The sequence below is a fragment of the Anoplopoma fimbria genome, chromosome 9 (assembly GCF_027596085.1).
Source record: "Anoplopoma fimbria isolate UVic2021 breed Golden Eagle Sablefish chromosome 9, Afim_UVic_2022, whole genome shotgun sequence".
NCBI lineage: Eukaryota > Metazoa > Chordata > Actinopteri > Perciformes > Anoplopomatidae > Anoplopoma > Anoplopoma fimbria.
The window spans coordinates 2375120-2397053 of record NC_072457.1 but is presented as its reverse complement, the minus strand read 5'-3'; the positions used below and the strand labels follow the sequence as shown (position 1 = coordinate 2397053).

At 39.1% G+C, this 21934-nt stretch overlaps 1 protein-coding gene across 1 annotated transcript; it reads left to right on the top strand.

The window, feature by feature from the left end:
- The first annotated feature begins 223 nt into the window (after nucleotides 1-223).
- On the top strand, nucleotides 224-21191 carry mfng (MFNG O-fucosylpeptide 3-beta-N-acetylglucosaminyltransferase). Its single transcript, XM_054604044.1, has 8 exons — nucleotides 224-825; nucleotides 7249-7294; nucleotides 7568-7670; nucleotides 10782-10935; nucleotides 15282-15367; nucleotides 16618-16783; nucleotides 16887-16972; nucleotides 19810-21191. Exons 1-8 carry the CDS (start codon nucleotides 502-504, stop codon nucleotides 19859-19861), a joined length of 1017 nt encoding a protein of 338 aa, XP_054460019.1. The 5' UTR covers nucleotides 224-501; the 3' UTR covers nucleotides 19862-21191.
- The last annotated feature ends 743 nt before the right edge of the window (nucleotides 21192-21934 follow it).

Sequence of the window (21934 nt, the reverse complement as noted above, 5' to 3'; positions counted from 1 at the left end):
GATGTTAAAACTCAAACAAAAAGAAGCTAAAGCATCATAAAGTGGTGGCTCCTCTCCCATCTTCAAATTAAGCCTACTGCTTTCTCAAATAAAGGTGCAGATTATCACCGGATGTACGCTTTAAATGCTCACATTTTCGGTTTTATTTTGAAATGAATGCCAGGAAGTCTTAGCAGCTGGTTCTGTGTAGCTTGACACTGGTGACACTGGTGACACTGGGAGGGGAGAGACTGTGACAAAGTCAAATGTGTCCGAGTGACAGAGAGGAAATCAGCTTTAGCCTCTTTAAGAGAGGACAAACACTGAAAAGTCATTAGAATTATTAAATGATTCTGATAAATGTGCAGTTATTAAAAAAAAGAAGAAGTTAGAATTGATTAATGAGGAAGGAGGTTATTAAGTTATAAAGCAGGAAGACGGAGAGGTGATGGAGGAGATGTCCTCCTAAAGACACCAACAACATGGTTTTTATGGAATCTGGATAATATTTTTTTTCCTACCATGCAGAAGAGATCGATACGTCGCAAGTTGCCCGTCTTCATCTTCACCTTCTTCATCATCCTCTATGTGGATTTCCAATTACGCACCAGCAGCGTTCAGCACCATCCGTCCATCCAGGAGGCTCCATCTCCGGCCAGGGGAGACAAGCAGAACCGGCCCACCGACACCATCAGCACCAGCAGCACCAGCAGCAGGGCCACAGGTGTCCCACAGCCTCCACTGAAGCTGGAGGACATCTACGTCGCCGTGAAGACCACCGGGAGGTTCCACAGGACGCGCCTTGAGCTCCTGTTGGAGACCTGGATCTCCAGAACCAAAGCGCATGTGAGTTTGTGTTTTTGGTTGTTGTCTTTCTGCTGGGTCACCTGTATTCATATAATCATAAGTCTTATAGCACACCTTCTAGTTTATTATAGAGCTAAACACTTTTATATTTCACATTTATTTCATTAAAGAGCTGAATGTCTGTCCCATCACATGTGCTATAGGCCTCTTGGTGGAATGAAAACATGAACTTCCTTCCTGCTGGTAACTAATATGACTAATATGAAGTTGTCAAAACCATATAGATGAAAACTTTGTGATTATTGATATATAAACAGGCTCTATTTGCTTTCTGGAGCCAGTTAGAATCTGTCAGTCTGACTTCAACTGGTTCGCAAAGGATGCAAATGAATTGTTAAAACTAAAACATGTATAATGGTCATCACTGTTTAAGGGATTAGTTTGGTGTAAGAGTCTCAAGTGAAGAGTGAGGTTTTGTGACAAACTATCTGTTATTCTGTCAGTTTAAAAAGCTTTTATTTCATATAATAACACAACTTTGATCTGACTGGAGAGCTGGTTCTGAGCGCAGAGGCCTGTTGTTTTAGTTCAATGTAAAAAAATCAGTTACTGACAAATATATTGTTTTAAATGGACAAATAACAGAGTCTAATCTTCAGTTGCAAAAGGTGAGGGGATAAGACAAGTACTGACCAGGACGAAATGCAAAATGACCATAACAAAAAACAAAAAAAGACCACAATGAGGCACAAAATGACCTCATAAAGACCCAACACAATACAGAATGATCTCAAAGACACAAAAATAGATTTCTGCTGTCTGTCAGGTCACACACACACACACACACACACACACACACACACACACACACACACACACACACACACACACACACACACGAACTTCAGGAACAGAGTACATGTGAAGGACTCTGAGTTGGTGGAAACTATCACAGACAGACAAGATGTATTCAGTAAGAAACACAGAAAGATGACCACTGTGTGTGACAAACATCTCTTTTGCAATTTAATTTCCTGTTTTTCTTTAATATAAAAGAGTGAAACACACAAGCAGCGAGAGGAAGCGTTCATCTGTCAACTTCTCGTTTTCTGTCACGAAAGTCAGAGAGACTTTTCAAAGTAGTGATGATAAATATGTGACATTGTTGAGAGCGAAAGAGGAAGACGCTAACGGTGAATTCCTCTCTCTCACTGCAAAACCTCAACATTGGTCCACTTATGGAGTCATATATATATATGTATATGTATATGTATATGTATATGTATATGCGTGAACACACACATTTGCAAGCATAGAAACAGCACACACACACGCACACACAGGAAGCTGTGCAGGCAGGTTGTCTGGGCCGAGGGGAAGCAGCCGCTGTGTAGCGACTCTGCTGACAATACTGAAACGGAAGCAAGTCATAGAACAGGAAGTGGAGAGGCTGATTGCAGAACAGAACGAAACCTCATTTTACCCCCCCCCCCACATACACACACATTCACACACACACATTCACACACACACATCAGGGTGAAAAGCCGTTTCTAACCAGCTCAGCAGCGACTGTCACTAAATATCTAATCTGCTTAGCGCCGGAAACGGCAGCGTGGCGGCAGAATCTTTCCTCTAACAGCAATTTGTGTCGTCCCCGGTTTGATTCGGGGCCTCCGTCCGTATCTGGGTCCCCTGAATAATTGTTAATACGGCGCTCTTTATAATATTTAGCAAGTATAATGTTTAGCACGTTCACCGTCTTAGCGTAGTGTGTTAGCATGCTAACGCTTTCGAGCACAAAACGCAAAGTGCAGCTGAGGCTGATTAGATTAATTTTGCATGTATTTAAACATAGACTGTATATAAGAAGTGGACGTAGTCATCGTGACGTCACCCGTTGTTTTTAAGCCTTCGCTTTATGGTCTGTTTGACTCTAAATGGAGCATCATTTACTAAATGAACATCATGCTGTATTGAAGAAGACTTGAAACTAGAGATTGAGACCATAAACTCATGTTTACAATGTTTACTGAGGGAATAAATCAAGAGAGAAGTAGAGTCATTTTCTCATAGACTTCTATACAACCAGAGGAGTCGCCCCCTGGTGGACAGTAGAGAGAATGCAAGTTTTAAGACATTTTCTGCATTGGCTTCACTGGTTTCACTTACTGTTTACATGCTTTAATCCTCAAAAAATACATTATTTTTCTCATACTTTCTGTCTGAAACGCTCCGTTTTAACACGTTTCAAGAAAATTGCTTGCTCGGCAACAGCTTGGTTATGTTAGAAAGCTTTATTAATCACCGGTTAGGAAACTCATTTTGCCTCGAAATCAACTCATACAGAGAACAAACAACATTCATAGTTGTCACAGCACACAACAAACAGAAAACATAGAACATCGAATAAATAACACCAGCCTTTGTGGTCAGTCTTAACTTCCTGTCAGCTGGTGTCATTCACACATACACAACTACCAGAAATAACCTGGGACACATTTAGAATGTAAAAAAACTGTGAAATGGTCTCTATGATTATTGTTTAGATGTAAAAACTGTTTCTGAATTTCTCTCTGTATTGAGCATATTAATACTTTCACAGTATTTATTTAGCACTTAGACTTCTTATATCATGGGACTCTTTTAAGCAAACAACCATATCGTCTTGTAATCTCTCTGGATGTTGGTATCCAGTGTTATTGCTCTAATGGCTATGTTGTTTTATGAAATGTTGTTAGATGTTAATATTAAAGAACTGTTTTGTCTCAGAGGAGCTACACTGGTGAGGATGTGTTATATTAAATGTGATAAAAGCTGCTGTCAACGCTTGTCAGTTTAGAGTTTAACGAGTTGAACTATCATTCTGTCTGACTGAATTTAATTTTCTATCTAGATAGATTTTTTAATGAATGTATGATAATGAGATTTAATTATGTTCCCAAGATTCAGAGATACTAATACATCATTTCATTTCATTTAATTATGGATGAGAACTTGCAGGATAGAAAATAAATTAAAGATAAAAAGGAGCTAATTCAACCTTCACTTTTCTTTTGTTGCCATTTTTTCGTGGGTAATTTAAGTCATTCTTTGGATACTTTATTGACTACATTGACTGGTTTTATGAGTTAAACCTTAATACAGGTAAAGGACAGTCATCTTAAAAGTCTCAAAACTGATGATGGGCAAAATAATATTGAACAAAAAATGACTAAAGTATCAATACATAAATAAATAAATGTATTAATAAATACAGGAACATGTTACAACTGAATAACAGAAATAAACAAATGAAGATGAACATAAATGTAGAAAAAGATTTATTTATTTAGGTATCAACTTTAAGTTATTCATTTAATCATGCATTCATTTATTATTTTATTTATTTATTTCTGTATTTATTTTAGCATTGATTCTTATTTTTTTTCATATTTATTCATCTTTTTATTTAAACATTTTTTAAGCATTTATTTATTTATTCCTATATTTATGTATGCATTTATATATTAATTCCTGTATTTATTAATACATTTATTGTCGCATTTATGCATTTTTATTTATTTATTTATAGTTAAGTCATATTCTTTCCTCCATAAATGAAAGTCTTTAAATATACACGTTATAAGTGTTTTTAAACATAAAGCTGAATTAGCTGGTGTTTTTTAGTTGGTGAATTTTATATTCCTACATTATGTTAAAGTAAAAGTTTGACTCTTTTGAGAAATAAGCTCATTTGATCTCTGAAGTATTGATCCCAAAGATCGTGTAGAGATATATTTCAGTCCTTTTTCTGCAATGAGGCTTCGCAAATCTCACTGAATGGCCCTTTACCAGGATGAAAACAAGATGAGATTAATGCACGACTGTCCGACCTCAGGGAAACGTCCTCCCGAACGCTGTTTATGGGGCGATTTTTGGTTCCTCTGCACAGGTCGACTGGTTTCACTGCAGATAGTTTAGTTTGAGTTATGACCAGAGGAGAGGGAACCGGGATGGAGGGACTTTCTCAGTTCTTTTCTTTTTTACTAAGGTAGATGATGGTGGTTCTGACTTCACCTATTGGTTTGTGGACTGATGGACAGGAAGTCCCCTCAATGTGAGTGTGTGAACAGGTGTTTTTACTCCAAAACTTTAACCCTAAAACCAAATTTAAACAGTTGTTTTTTTTAAAACAGGAAAGGTTAGAATGTCACTCTCTCTCTCTCACTTTCCCAAAAAATGTCCTTACTCTCAAAGTCTAAAACTCAAAGCCTCACAAAAGGATGGAGGACAAGGACAACCCCAAACACATCTGGATGAAACGGTCGCTCTGTCGCCCTCTACTGGATAACTGCAGAACAACATAAAGCCACAATATAATATCTCCTCTCTGTCCACAGTCCTCTTTCTGAACTCGTTAACCATCACAAAATGTTTTATGAAATCTGAAATATTCCTGTCATGCATATAAAATAACGGAACACTTTCTTTTTAAAAAAGGTATCACTGCATGATGTTTTTCTAATCTGATACAGCTGCATGTCAGGTAGTCTGGAACACTTCTCTCTCACCTCATGCACACACACACACACACACACACACACACACACACACACACACACACACACACACACACACACACACACACACACACACACACACACACACACACACACACACACACACACACACACACAGGATGACGTTTATCATACATTCAGTGTGTTTCTATGGTGGGAAATTCAGTTCACACCCTGATCACTTCACACTAAACCCGACTATCTCCTCTTTTGCTATCTCTGTCTCTTTAAAACACACACCCACACACACACACACACACACACACACACACACACACACACACACACACACACACACACACACACACGAACACACACAAGTTGAGGTCTGATACAGGATGTATTTCTTATCCTTTCTTTGACCATTATTTTCTTATTCCAGTCACACTCAATGTGACATATACATATATATAATATGATACAGGCCCGTATGTCACTTAGACACTCATTTAGAACGCTTCAAAATGTGTGCTTGAGACCTTTTTTGGTATTCTTATTTACAAGCCAAAACTCAGAAAGAAGAATTAACACATTTCCAGGAGTGGAATGAAACACAAGTTATTTTTTGTTCTTATCTTATCTACCGGGTGATTCGTCCCGCTCTGAGGTTATTTTAGTGCTCGCACGGCAGAGGTTGTTGAAGGCATCACGAATAGTGTGGAGGATATAAATCCCCCACAAAGGACAAACAAACAATACTACTTAACATTACCACAACATACTCGTTTAAATAACTATAATATCACAAAAAAAGGAGGTTGCATTACTCTTCTGGAAACTCGTTCTATGCTTTTACAGCACAAAGTGTAAAGATTTTTTTTTTCTCTTCTCAGATAAAGACTTTAGTGAGAATCATTTAAGGAGATCCCTCTTATTATGAATTTTAAAGGAATCGTGAATTATTTCATGTTTGTGTAAAAGCCAAATAATATGATAGGTCAGCAAATATGTGCATTTTTCCCATTTTCCCATCCTGTTATACCATTTGATTATACTTTAAAACAATTGCATACCTTATAACATTTTTTGTGACATTGATTTTGTTTGTGAATCCATTTCCCTTTGTGTATTTTTTCTTTGTCCCTCACAATGTCTCCTGAGAGACGAATAAAGACATTTGAATGTAACTTGATTTAGTGGCTGTTCAAACTATAATACATATTTATACACCTATCTTTATCACTTTCATTGTCTGGCAAAAGTGTGTCATGACAGATAATGGTCAGTAGTTTCTTTTTGGAATTTGGATAAACAAACTATAAACTTTGATTTATTTTATATTTTCGTTTACAGTTTAGATTATAGAAGAGTGAAATAAAATGTTATCTGCTTCTTGAGAGCTGAATATTTTTTACAATCATTCACCACCAGAGGTCAGTGTTGTAACATCTATCTATCTATCGTCCAATCAGTGTGTATGGTTGAATGACTGTAAGAACAGACTGTGAGGTCCTTGTAAGTGTGTTTTCAGAGACTTATTTGACTCGTATATCTGCCGAAGGCCAAATTAAATCTGCCATACAGTTCTCCCCGGACCACTTCGGATCATAAAGGTGTGTGTGTGTGTGTGTGTGTGTGTGTGTGTGTGTGTGTGTGTGTGTGTGTGTGTGTGTGTGTGTGTGTGTCTCTCTCTCTGTGTGCACACTCTTAGCACACAGTGTGGAACCTTGTTTCGTTGCATTGAATTTGCTCCATTTAAAGCAATATTGATCCTGTGTGTGTGTGTGTGTGTGTGTGTGTGTGTGTGTGTGTGTGTGTGTGTGTGTGTGTGTGTGTGTGTGTGTTCAGTCCTTAATGAAGGTGCTTTGAGGTCGTTCAGAAGAAGAAGAAGAAGAAGGATATAATCAAAGCCTATGTATTTAAATCACTTTCTTTCTCTTTGTTTTTTCTTTTTGTACAGACGTTCATTTTCACAGACACGGAGGATGAGGACCTACAGTCACACGGTAAGCAGAGATCCGGATCTTTTTGAAGTCTCAAATCTAGATTTAGATCTATTCACTATGTGGGCAAAAGTACGTGACACATGCTTTTGTGTTCTTTTAGTCAGGGGCTATTTTTATCTCCATAGCTCCTTATAATAAACCCATTTTTACTTATTCTGATTATCTTAATTAGGTCAGAAAATGTTCTAGACAACATTTTCGTCAATTTCTACAGTATAATGATGTGAGAAACCTTTGAAACAGAGGAACAATCCAGCCTCTCTCTCTGTCCAGGTTACAACATGGTGGTTACTGACTGCCAGTCCGATCACAGCCAGCAGGCTCTGTCCTGCAAGATGGCTGCCGAGTACGACGGCTTCATGGCCTCAGACAAGAGGTGAGACACATTCAGGTCCGTCTGTCCGTCCTCCTTTCCCAAAGTGGATTTAAAGAGCCCAGGAAAGATTAGAAACTATAATGATCACCGTTGGGAAATGTGAGGCTGTGACAGCAGCAGATGGTGAGGATTTACTACACTCGGATTTATTATTTTTGAAATTCTTTGTTTTTTTGTTTTGCCACCATGCTGCATGCGTAGTATTCCCCAGCTGTCATCTGTCAATCAATACAGAAGTATTTTCCTCAAATTGTGTGTTTATGTTTATGTTCTTTCATGTTTAGCCATTGTGTCGCTGCTGGTTACCCTTTCATTCTTCAGTTTACCTTATGTTTGAAACATTAAAATGCATCTGTACCTGTGTAATTAGCAATATCAAAATGTTTCTTAATTTACTTTTATCGTACATTAATAGGTTGCATCATTAATTTAACTATAAATGAATAAATTAAATCTGCGATGGATTAAATCATTAGCAGAATGTGCCGCAGAGGCAATCAGAAATTCTGCATTGATGAATCGTTTCTTAGTGAGTTGTGTACTGGATGTGTTGTTTCTGTTCAGACGTTTTGCTCTGTATGCAAATTTGGCATCTTCAGGCCTCCTTCCTTCTCTGTACAAACAGAGCTTACCTGCACCAAACAGCAGACAAACAAGACTGGCAACTTACATGTGAGCATACTCTACAATTTAGCAGCTAAGGAGACCAAAAACAGAGCTAAAAGGAGAGTGAACATTGGACTGAAATTAGACCGAAAAAACATCTCCAAATCAATGGTTATGTTTCTCTGTATATGAATCTAAAGTGTTTTTCTGAGCGCCATGACCTTTTTGTCTATTGAGACAGAGCCTAATATGAAAACAATAGGAACCACGATAGCAACAAAATGCGTGTAGCAGCTAAAAAAATAGGACGTCAGCAACGATTATCGTAGCAGCCTGTGTGTAGTTCATAACTAAAGTGATGATGGGGAAAGCTAGCTGTTAGCGAGTTACTTTAACTCAGTAAGCTAAAATACCTGCAAACATAATACTGCATAGCTTTCATATGTATCCACATTCTATTATGACATAAGTTGCACACTGTCAAAATGCTTTAGCTGAACATACAGAAATGTAGTTAGCCTAAAACTGACATTTTGGCTTAATGCTTCAGGATCCCACAGTTTTCCCTTCCTGCTGAGTTCTCACGTTTGCCTTCTTAGAGGCTCAGTTGTTCAGCAGCTCATAAAAACGTAGTTCTGGGTTCTTTTCCCAGTTGGTAGAGCGTCCCACACTGCAATGTTTAGACATGTTTCTGTCGTTTGCTAGCAGAGAATACAAAGTCAATGGAGAGAGATGAAGTAGTTCCCCCTATGGAGTGGGCGGGACTTCATTGCGTCCGTCTCTAGTGTTTCAATTCAATTTTCAATTGGGATAGGTATAGCTTAGAATCACACATTTTCCTCAGAGGGCTTTACAATCTGTACAACATACAACACCGTCTGTCCCAGGAAATCCTTGCTTTGGAAAAGGAAAAACAAACAAAAAAACCCTGGAGAAAAAAAAGGAAGAAACCTCCAGGAGAGCAACAGAGGAAGGATCGCTTCCTCTTTTTTTCATGTGCTACATTATGTACAACGTCATAAAATCACTACATAGTCGATCCATCTGATAGAAATGAGGAGAGAGCGTATGTGGCCTTGTGCGGCTGCTCCGACCGCTTCTGGTTGAAATTCTCTGAACTTTCCAGAAAGGAAAAGTGCTGCACTCAGCACTTACTGACCTTAACTCGTTTCTATCAGCAAAAACATGTCAGTGGAAAAGGCAGTATTTTAAAAGGCAACATCATTTGAGTAGTCTGGATACACTGAAAGAATGTGTTGTTGATATTTGGCTTGATTTGTGGAAAACACAATGAGGCTCAGCAGCTTGTGTTTGGTGTGTGACTAAGACGTTTTGACTGCCGTCTTGTCATTAAGATGGCAGAGGAAAATAAAAGAGCGTTTTACGTTCGGTTCCAGGGCCCACTTTGTTATTTGGACTGAAAAAGAGAAGTGAGGCTGTTTGGTTTGGAAGGAGGCCCGTCGTGTTGTTGGGCAGCCGTTAGCGTGGCAGAGGGAAGAAGACAGCACTTCAGCTTGGCAGCAGCAGCTTTGTCATTTGGACTCCGGTTGTTGCTGTAGAAGTGTGTTTGGTTTGGACGAAGGCGGCAGGAGAAATCAAACAGCTTTATCACTCGCGGAGCGTTACAGGGAATCCAGACAGACAGAAGAAGACAGACGTGCACTAGTTGTTCCTGAATTTTTTGACTTTAATTCTTTGTACAAAATCTTTAGCTCTGTTCAAAAAGCCAAATTGTGTAATGTTTTAAATATATACATTGTGAAGTTTTGTTAAACATGCACAATGTTCAGCCAACAATCATTTCTGAGTCAATCTGCTATCAGTATGACGACTGTTTAGAATCGGAGTCAACGGCCATAGACTGAATATAAGAAGTGGACGTAGTTATCTTGACGTCATTTATTGGTTTGTGGACTGATGTTATGAAGCCTTGAGTTTTTTGCAAACAATGAACGGAAGTTACCATATATGGAATGCAGAGGAGTGACGTAGAGACTGTTTATGTCTTTGGTAGGGACATATATAACATCTTACTGTCAATCACAGTGAGCTTTATGGTCTGTTTGACTCTAAATGGAGCATCATTTACTAAATGAACATCATGCTGTATTGAAGAAGACTTGAAACTAGAGATTGAGACCATAAACTCATGTTTACAATGTTTACTGAGGGAATAAATCAAGAGAGAAGTAGAGTCATTTTCTCATAGACTTCTATACAACCAGAGGAGTCGCCCCCTGATGGACAGGAGAGAGAATGCAAGTTTTATTTAACTTCCGCATCGGCTTCATTCGGCAGAAATGGATGTTGCCACCTGGAAACAGCAAATATTTCCGGGTTTCCAGTGAAGCTAAAGGATATTCACGCCAAGACCTCTTCTTTCATTCGTTGGCCAATTGTTACTGTCTGTAACTGATTAGCCAAACGAGAATTTAACATTAAAAAGAAAATGTTACTTGTTTTTTTAACTGCATCTTTTCTGTTCTTCCCTCTGCGGCTCCTCAGGTGGTTTTGTCACGTGGACGACGATAACTACGTGAACCCGGAGGCCCTCCTCTCCCTCCTCTCTGCCTTCCCCCAGGACGGCGACATCTACGTGGGAAAACCGAGCCTGGACAAGCCCATCACTGGTCACGAACTGCTGGAGGGCAATGCAACGGTAAGCTTATCAGTTAGCAACTTGGTCACAGCAGGATTCACAAGCAGAAGGCACTTTGTTAATCTTTAATCAGGGTTTAGCTATATCATTTAGATTATAGATACCATTTTTTTGGTCAAAAACGAAACAAGAAGAAGACAGAAGAAGAAAAAAAGGGCACAATTATAATCTGCTACTTCAGCACCACGGACAGCGCCATTCATTTATCCAAACACAGCACAGTTATGGTCTTTACACACAGTTTTCTTTCTTTTTTTGTGGAATTAATTCACACAACAATATATTTCTTTCTACAGATGATTCTGTCATGAATACTTTAATGCTTAATGCAATTATTTTTTTATTTTTTCCACAGATTTTTTGCAATGCCAATAATCAACCAATCATGTTATGTGGGACACGTTGAGTTGTGCTTATGTTACCAATGACTCTTTTCAACCTTGACAAAAGGCAGTGCATACAAGAACCCCTCATTTTGCTCTAACCTTTCACAATAAAAGCCCTAGACATATATATCATTCGCAGGATTTACACATTTTCCTGGCGTTTATCCGTCATGCTCTAGGTTTGTAAAGGACTTTAGGCTACTGATATTTCAGAGCCATGGTCGGGGACACAGATTCTAACTTACAGCAGGTGGACAGCTTCTTACAAGGATACCAGAAGCCCAGAGTTTGTTCCCCAGGATTGGAAAAAGCCCCCGAAACAGCTTCAGCACCACAGCACACTACAACTCCTCTGAAACCATTACCCAATTTAATTTATGTGGACCGATAACTCTGTGAGGCAGGGTGACCCCTCTGAGATACATTGCTTTCTTTAACCGGACAGATTTATGTTTTCTTGTTGTCCTGCCTCCCTGAGATTCTTTACATTCCTTTTTTCCATCTTGAATCCATTCATTCGCTCTTCTTTCTTTTCACCAATTACTTATTTCTTCTATCCCACCTAGTTGTTGCTACTTTTTTTTATTATCCTTTGCTCACTTGTTTATATGCATTCTTTCTTGCTGGCATCTTTCTGTGTTTCCTTCCTTCTCTTTTCTTGTTTTCTTGTTTGCTCTTTTCACTGTGTAAAATAAATCTCCATTTTCTAACTCTTTGACCCGACGGGGAACATCCAGCATTCACATTTATAAACAGCACAGTAGTTCAAAGGTCAATGTGCATTTTGAGAAATGATCTTAACCTTGACCTGTTGGCCAGTTTACAAAGGTTTCTGAAGCATTTTCAGACCTTAGATGTTTCAAAAGAAATATGTCAACTCCAAGAAACATCCATGTTTTACTATGTTAGTCCAATATTTCCTTTTTTTATTGCTCTCTAAATCACAAGCTCTCTAAATCACAAACTCGTTAAACCAAGGCCAGAACAACAAACAAAATCTATCTGCCTGAAAGTAATAAACTAAAACTAAATCTGTCTTTGCAGGAAACAGCAGAAACAGGAGAAGGTATTAAGCCTATTAAAGAAAATGGCAGTCAAACCCATCATTGCTATTTCGAACAAAAATAAGATTATGTCAAGTTAAACAGACTTTACCCGGCCACTAGGACTCTGGGCCTTCATATGATAGATATCTGTCGCAGCATTTTTTTAAAGAAATACAAACAAGATCTTTTTTTTGGCGTGGAAACAGCGCTGCAGAGAAAAGCTGACTTTGTGAAATGTCCCTGTGGAGACAGTTTGACTGGCGTCTCAGGAGTTAATCTTTGTTGAACTTTAATTAAATTGTGTTTTAACTCCCAAAATATGTAGTGCCATCCTGTGTCTGCAGTTTAAGTAGATGTTATCAGAACCGATAGGAATGTTGCCAAAATGACAAAAATGAGACCCACATTGTGGAAAGAAGGAAGTTTCTCTCGTTTCCGTTCTTTTGTTCTTCCTTGTTATATCCGTCGACGGTTCCTTCCTCCCTTTCTTTCTTTTCTTTTTGATGCTCTGTGGCTCCACGGAGGACATTAATGAACTGGAAAACAAAGCTGATGTCTCCTTTTATTGGTTTTGTGCCACAAAGCAGACCAGCCAGGTTAACTACTGCCACTCAAAATCCATACTCTCCAAATCCATACTTACACTTTCTACTTTCACTCTCATCAGCGCTGAAGGGACATGAGGGGAGGAGGAGGCTGTCAGTGGAGGGACGGAGGGATGGAGGGATGCACTGATGATAAATGGATGATAGATGGATGGATTATGGATAGATGGATGGATGGATGATTAATTGATGATAGATGGATGGATGGATGGATGGATTGTTGCATGGGGGGATGATGGATAGATGGATGGATGATTAATGGATGGTAGATGGATGGATGGATGATGGATGGATGGATGATGGATGGATGGATGGATGGATGATGGATGGATGATGGATGGATGGATGATGGATGGATGATGGATGGATGGATGGGATGGATGGATGGATGGATGGATGATGGATGGATGGATGATGGATGATGGATGATGGATGGATGGATGGATGATGGACAGACGGATGATGGATGGATGATTAATGGACGATAGATGGAGCATTATAGATGGATGGATGATGGATGGATGGATGATGGATGGATGGATGATGGATGGATGGATGGATGGATGGATGATGGATGGATGGATGATGATGGATGGATGATGGATGGATGATGGATGATGGATGGATGATGGATAGATGGGGTAAAGTGAACGTGTAGCTCCGTGGTTTTTGTTCACATGGGAAGGATTTTCAGATCAAAGTGGATCAATGAGTGATTAGTGTCTCGTTGGAGATATTGATTGGTAGTAACACCCCCACACACACACACACACACACACACACACACACACACACACACACACACACACACACACACACACACACACACACACACACACACACACACACACACGAGGAGGACTCCCTGTGGGTTTGGAGGTTGTCAAACTGCAGGAGGTCGATAGTTTGTTTTTAGAATACACATGCAGCTATTCACAGGTGTGTGTGTGTGTGTGTGTGTGTGTGTGTGTGTGTGTGTGTGTGTGTGTGTGTGTGTGTGTGTGTGTGTGTGTGTCACATGCTTTACAGTAGATTTAATGCTCCCATTGAGTTTAAGTGCATCATGATTCTCTGAAAAACATGCCATCCTCTCTCTTTCTCTCTCTCTCTCTCTCTCTTTCTCCCTGCCCTTTTCAATCTCTCTCACTCTCATTTCTTGGAACTACTCTTTCTCTCCCTTGTGTCACATTCTCCACTCTGATTGAGCCCGTTTACACCGAGAAATAGATTTTTATTTATCTTTGCTTCCTGATTATTATCTCTCTCTCTCTTCCCTTCCTTCTCTTCCCATTGCTCTCTTTCATGTTTCTCTCCTCCTCCTATTCTTCATCATCTCCATCCTTCGCCAGGGATGGATGGGTGATGGAGAAAACAAAAAAATGAATGTCAAGGCTCCCTCTCTGCCTCCTCCTCTCGTTTTCTTACTTCTCGCTGACTGTCTTTTTCGATTTCCTGTCACTATTGTGAGCCTGAGAGGTGGATGAGAGAAGGAAGTAATGAAAAGAAAGGGAAAAGGAGGAGCTCAAAGCCAGAAGGAAATAAATAGTAGGAAAGAAAAGGGAGGAAATGAAATTAAAGGAAAAGGAAAGGAATGGCCTTTAACACAAGAAGGAAGGAAATAGAAGAGAAAGATCCACTGGAATGAAAAGGATACCAAAGAAATCAAACGGAGGAGGATGAATGGGAAGATGTGACAGGAAATGGAAAAAATAAAGAATTTAATGAGAGGAAATGATGGAAGAAGAGAACAGAATGAAAGGAAAACAAGAGGAAACAGAAAGGAAAATTGGTAGAGAGGAAACAAACGGAATAAATAAACACTGATAAGTAATTGTAAAGTAAAGTTAGAACAGATGAACAGACTGATCTGTTGTGTAATTACTGCCTCCCCTAAACTCCTAATCAGACCGCTGTGACTAACAACCGAAACCTTTCTTCACCGCGGGAAATATCAAACAAACGTATAGGAACGGATGGAGAAATGGCAGCAGATACAGAACATCCAATTCATATCAGGTGGTTTGGAAACGATCAGTACGAGTCTGAAGGGAAACTGGATAGGAGAGGGAAATCAAAGTATTGCACTTTATTATTATTTAGGGCTTTTTTCTTATCTATTCCAGACATTGTTTGTTTGTCAGAGCGAAAAGAGACCAAACGGACGCAGAGAGAAATTCTCCAAAACTTGGTGTGGGATAAAAAAAAAGCATGTTTTCTTTAAACAATTGCCAAAATATCCTAAACAGAAGCTGTAAAAAATAATAATATCTGTGTATGTGTGTGTGTGTGTGTTTGTTTTTGTCACTCAGAGGGAGGTGCGGTTCTGGTTCGCCACCGGAGGAGCAGGATTCTGTCTGAGTCGACGGCTCGCAGAGAAGATGGCTCCATGGGCCAGGTATTCATAAAGTCAAGCTCTCTGTGCATGTGTGAACGTTGTCTTCATAGGGACTAAAATAGTTTGTGAGATTAGTTAAAGTCAGAGTGTATGCATCTCATTTTGCACAATGTATTTACTCACCATCTCACAAAATGTGTTATAGCTTAGTGGCAATGAAAATAAGTTAGAGGAGACTTAAACAGGCTGTTTTCGTAGCTATACCTACAAATTTGTAGATATCCCACAAAATGACTTTATATGCAATCCATGTAATCATGAACCAGGAAGTACAAAGACCACAAAAAGACTCACAAGGAGGTTGGGAGTGGAGGTGGATCTGTCAAACAAAAAACAGTTTTTCACTTAAGTTGTTTGCAGCCTGTGTGAAACGAGAAGTCAATGTTGGTTTATTTGTCCCAAAACTTCGGTACTTTAGTAGTTATTTTAACCCAAACCACGATCTTTTCCTAAACCCAACCTAATCGTTTTGTTTCCAAAACCTAACTGAGTTGTTTAATTTGAAGACGGAAGTTTATTTTGAAAAGACAGTATGCATGTAACGAGTGGAAAACGTACACTATATACAAGATATCATAGAAACTATTGTATGAGGATACGTTGACTTGAACCAGGTAATCCATCACATTGAATACATTTTACTGCCTTTAATTTTATTCATTTGGGATTTGAGAGCCTTTGAGAGACTAAAAAAATAATAAAAATAGATATCATCCAATACATAATGCGATTTTGATTTCTGTTTTGGTGGCAAACGATCAAAGTCACAGTTTCATGCAAACACTTGAACACACCAACATTTTCGAAACATTCCTTTCGCCAGCAGCAGAATAAAAAAAAAAAGAAATACAGCTGAATAAATGTTCACAGTGATGAATCACCAATCTAAAGTAAGTTTCAGGTCTCTGCAAGTTTGTATTTATGCTGCTCTCACAGAGCTGAGACTAATGGCTGCCCGGGGCGAGAAGGTAGGGAATCAATCTGAGAGTTTACAGCGTTCTTTGGAAAAGGTCAGCAGTAAAGTACGTGCTATAAGTAGCTAATGGGCCAAAACATGCAAAAAAATAAATTAATTAGTGCTACATTATCCCTTTAAGGTGGAAAGTTCTTCTTTTTATTTAGGAAAATTCCTCCATTCATAACCAGAAAACTGATATAATTTAAAGGCATCTGTATTTTGTCAAATGTAAATATGCAGTAACTAATATGTGTGTGTGTGTGTGTGTGTGTGTGTGTGTGTGTGTTGTCAGCGGGCCCCGGTTTGAGCAGACGTCGGCGAAGATCCGTCTCCCTGACGACTGCACGGTGGGCTTCATCGTGGAGAAGCGGCTGGGCGTCTCCATGGTCCACTGTCCTCTGTTCCACTCACACCTGGAGAACCTGCTGCTCGTCAGCCACAGAAGCATCCCACACCAGGTAGTGACACACACACACACACACACAACACACGCACACACACACTGAAATACCTGCACTTCTTGTAATATGTATGTGTGTGTGTGTGTTTTCTTCACTGCAGGTGACTCTGAGTTATGGGATGTTTGAGAACAAGATGAACAGCATCGAGGTGAAAGGAAGCTTCTCTAAGGAGGACGACCCCTCCAGGTTTGTCTGAGTGAAGCTGATGTTCATGTCCTAAACTTGCATTCTCTCTCCTGTCCAGCAGGGGGCGACTCCTCTGGTTGTATAGAAGTCTATGAGAAAATGACTCTACTTCTCTCTTGATTTATTCCCTCAGTAAACATTGTAAACATGAGTTTATGGTCTCAATCTCTAGTTTCAAGTCTTCTCCAATACAGCATGATGTTCATTTAGTAAATGATGCTCCATTTAGAGTCAAACAGACCATAAAGCAGGGGATGCTTTAGGGCGGGGCTACATGTGATTGACAGGTCGACACCAGAGACGTATACAGCGTCTCTACACCACTTTTCCGTATTCCAAATATGGTAACTTCTGTTCACTGGTTGCCCTAATTCAAGATGGCGACAGCAAAATTTGCCAAACTCGAGGCTTCATAACGGCAGTCAACAAACCAATGGGTGGCGACACGATGACTACTTCAACTTCTTATGGTCAACTTTGTACTTTGTAACGTTTAAAAGTGGAAATAAGCTCATAAAACATCTAATCAAGGAATCAAATACAAAGTACAAGTTCATATTATTAATACATATTTCAGACTGACTACCCGTGCATTGCATCCATACTTCTTCCTTATGATAATTTGCTTACAAAATACTTTTAGAAATCCCCAGCACTCAGTTTTGCTGCTCAGATGATCCCACCCAAAGACGCAGCCCCCCTTCAGCTCCAGTTCATCACCTCCTCTGCTCTGTAATGTAACACAACAGGCATGTTTGTCTTTCCCGATCCTCATCATCAGCGGCTGTAGGAACATATCACAACAAGCGCTCCACAGTGAGCTATTATTATTATTTATTACTATATTTATTTGTTCCCATCCACTGGTGTTGGAGCTTTAAAAGAGTAAGTCAAATATTCTTCTGCCCTATAATGACAAAGCTGCTCAACGTTACTCAGGGTTCGGAGATGGAACGTAAATCTTGTAATTTGAAAACTGCAATCAATGATAAATTATAACAAAGTTGAACGAACATGGTCGCCTTCCAGAGAAAGTCCTTACTTAAATGCAATGACACCACGTTGCTAATATGGTTTCACAGTGCAGCTATCTTTTTTTTCATTAGTAATTAATTGCCTTTATTAGAGCAGCTGGATGATAGAGTGGGTCCTACGGCTCAAAGTCGGGTTAATGAGAGTTTCTGGCTCGGAACAAATGTTTGCCACTCTTCAGATCTCCTACTTCCTGTATTGCAAACACATAATGTTAAGTCATAACTTAGAATAATAGAAATGTTAAGAGGGGATTCACAATAATGGCAGGTTTGCCGGATGTTTTTCGTTAAAATGCAATATTATATGTTTTTACAATATGAAAAAATGAAACTATAACCACAAGTGTAGCCCCAAACAATTGATAAAATAACTGCACGCTAACTGTTGGCCAAAATTGCAGAATTCATCCATAAAAAATGGCGACAATTCATCCATGACTTACTTTCCACCAGTTTTTAATAAAACACTTTTTAACAAGTCTTCAATATATTTTGGACAAACAAATAGCAAAAATAGAATCTCCTTTCTGGAGGTGAAATCATAAAGAAGCGTAAACCTTGATATTACTGTAAGACATCTTCATTAGAAGCTTCTGGACTATTTAAAGCTTCTTAAGCTTTTCTCTCTTGTCTCGGTCTCCTCTGGCTGCTGATAGAAGACGATACAAAGTCACAGAAACACTAAACGTCCTCCTTTAACACTCACTGCAAACAGACTGAACCTACAGTTCACTGTGCAGGCTGAATCATAATATATAGACTGAAAATGAACTTCAGTGCTGTTATTTCATGATTCTTTAATTGAGGTGTTGCTGCAGTGCCGGTTGTCAAGGTTACAGAGGATCTGATTCACCTGGTTTCACCTTTATGTGTCAGTGAGGGTCAGTGCAGACTCTGACCGTCAGTGTCTATAAGAAGGGTTGAGTTAGAATAAAGTTATATTTATTATTTTTTTGTAGGCTACTCTAGGACCTCTTAAGATGCTGACTATGTCATTGTAATGTCGTTGGTTTGAGTCCCGCTGTGGACCTTTGTTGCATCTTATCATCTCACTCTCTCTGCTCATTTCTTGTCACTTCTACACTGTCACTTCAAAATAAAAAGGCAAAAATGTCAGAAAAATAATCTTTAAAAAACTAGCAAAACAAAGCACCTCACCTTGCTCCATACTGTTTTGGTTAACACTTCACATTATATTAAACAAAAGGGAGTGATTGAAACATAGGAGAGGATACATTTCAGCATTATAATAAGAGAATAAGAAAATAATATATTACACTTGTAGTAGCCTATCATTTTGTGAAAACATCTACCAATATTACCTCAGTATAATCAGCTTATTGCCCAATTAATTTCAACATATTACCATATTTTAATATCGAAATAATGCACTGATATAACCATTTTATTGTAGGCAGTTTACCATATTATTACCATATTGTTTGAATTATATTATATATAATATACTAAACAGTTTTTTCCGCATACTTAAAAACATACATTTAAATATAATAATACCAATATATAATACCAAGCTATTACCTGGTTATTACATTGTATCACTTCATATTACCTCTTTATTACTGTTACCATGTTATTACCACGCTGTAACGTGATGTGCTACCCTTTTAAATAACTACAGCAAAATTAAATGTATTTTCATATAACCAGCCATCCTTGTATAGATGTACAGTAGGTTTTTAAGGAATATTCAAACTAATATATAAACTGCATTAACTAAAAGTCAAGCTGTGAAGTCAAACCTGCCTCTGAGTTATTATTCATCTCTTCTATCCTCTACAGGTTTAAGACCGTCCACTGCATCCTGTATCCTTTCACCAGCTGGTGTCCTTGAACTCATCATAGAAGGACTCCCATGAACACTTGGGACAAGAGTGGTAACCCTGCTGGATGGAGTATCATTCCTGTGTATTGTCTAAATCCGGAAAAAACCCCGATGGATTTAATTTCATGGAACATTTTGAGATGCAGACAGCAGAAGAAGTGGAGAACCGGAAAGACAGCAGAGGACTGTTTCTCTCTCTAGCTGCTTACAGGAGAGAACAGATGGGAACTCACGGACCCAGAAAATAGAACCAGATCTTGACGATGAACTGAAAAGGTTTTTTTTTTCCCTCACCTGTCAGTTACAAACAGACGATAACGGAGAAAATGGGAACTTTTTTGCATCTTTACTACTGAATGTTTGGAGGATTGTACCTGTGGGAGGGAGGCACTTAAGACAATGTAGCACTAGTGATTTTCACTGGAATTACATCAAGTTGATTTGTTGACAAAATTGTACATATTTTGTAAAATTAACACAAATTTCTATGGACATTGCATTGATTAAATTTTGATATATATATATATATATTTTCTTTTTCCACTTTTCCTTTATGCCAAAATTGTTAAGATTCTCTATACGACATTTATTACATTATTTTACGATGAAAAACCACAAATCTGTTGACGTATGATCCCATTCATTTCTATGGAGAGCAAGAGAGCCAGTCCCGGGTTTCATGATGGATACGACACGGTGAGTTGACTGAACATTTTCCATTTTTACATCCCTGAATTTGCATAATCAGTTGAAGCCCAACTTCAACTTTATGCAAATGAGGTCCATATATCACAATGCACCAGGTTGGCAAACTCAGATCAGTCAAACTAAGGACAGCTGATAAAAAGTGAATCGATATTATGTTACTTTATTGCTTATTTTTCACCTCAAATGCATCCAGAAACACATCTAAATGAACCGTTCAGCTGTAAAGGTAGAAAGTTTGTTACCCGGTTGCCATGGCAAAATCAGTCGAGACAAAAAACAAGCATGGGCCGGTGAGAACACACACAGTGGATCGCGAAACTCAGATTAAAAAGCAGTCAAACTAGGCGGCGCTGATCGCAAATCAATCATGATTCTGTTACTGCATTACCCATTCCTCACCTCAGATGTTTTCAGAAACACATTTAGAACTGATCAGCTGTGAAATGAGAACGTTTGAGACCCGGTTCGCCATGTTGAAAATAGTCGAGCGAGAACTATTTCCATCTCTGTCAGCACTGTTACCGTTGTTTGCACTGTTAGCTGCGAGCTGCCCGGCTCGGCAGTCACCATGTTGAGAGCCATATGGAGTCAATAAATATGCTGTGACTTTTTGTAAACTGATGGATTAAACCACACAAACTTTACCTGAATCACCTCCAGGTTGAAGTTGCAGAAGTTATTAGAGTTTTCATTGCTTAGTTGTGTGTGTGTGTGTGTGTGTGTGTGTGTGTGTGTGTGTGTGTGTGTGTGTGTGTGTGTGTGTGTGTGTGTTATGAAGGGGACCGTGTCCTTGTGCCGATGAGGTCTGCACACGATGAACCATTCCGACCCACATCTCCCTCCTTATCCTCCTCTCTCCCTCCCTCCCTCCCCTCCATCTGCCTCTCTGTTTACTCTTAGCCCATAAACCGGCCTGTCCAAGGCCGTGGCTGAAAGTAAAATGAACTCATCCTGTTTGCCTCAGTTGCATTCATTCATCACCTTGAATTTTAAAACAACAACAACAACAACAACAAACCGCTGAAGAAGATCACAACTGACACGCCTGAAACCGGCTGCCCACCATGTCAACCGTGGCACGTTTAATGATGTTCAGATCCATAAAAAAACATGGGTAAATAAAGTTATACTTACTTGTGTGAACACCAACATTTAAATCATCATTTAAAGCAGATGCTGATAAGAATCACCCAGAGTCTGCACCTACGTGGGCTGAATTAACACCAGGAAAAACCCACCCAAACTCACATTTGCAGGCGAAAGGAGAAACCTGGACCAGAGCGGGAATACAAATCTCACACTGAGCTGCCGGCGACCCGCAGGTACGGCTTTGTTTGCAGTTAAATCAAGATGTGATGCATGCAGACACGACAC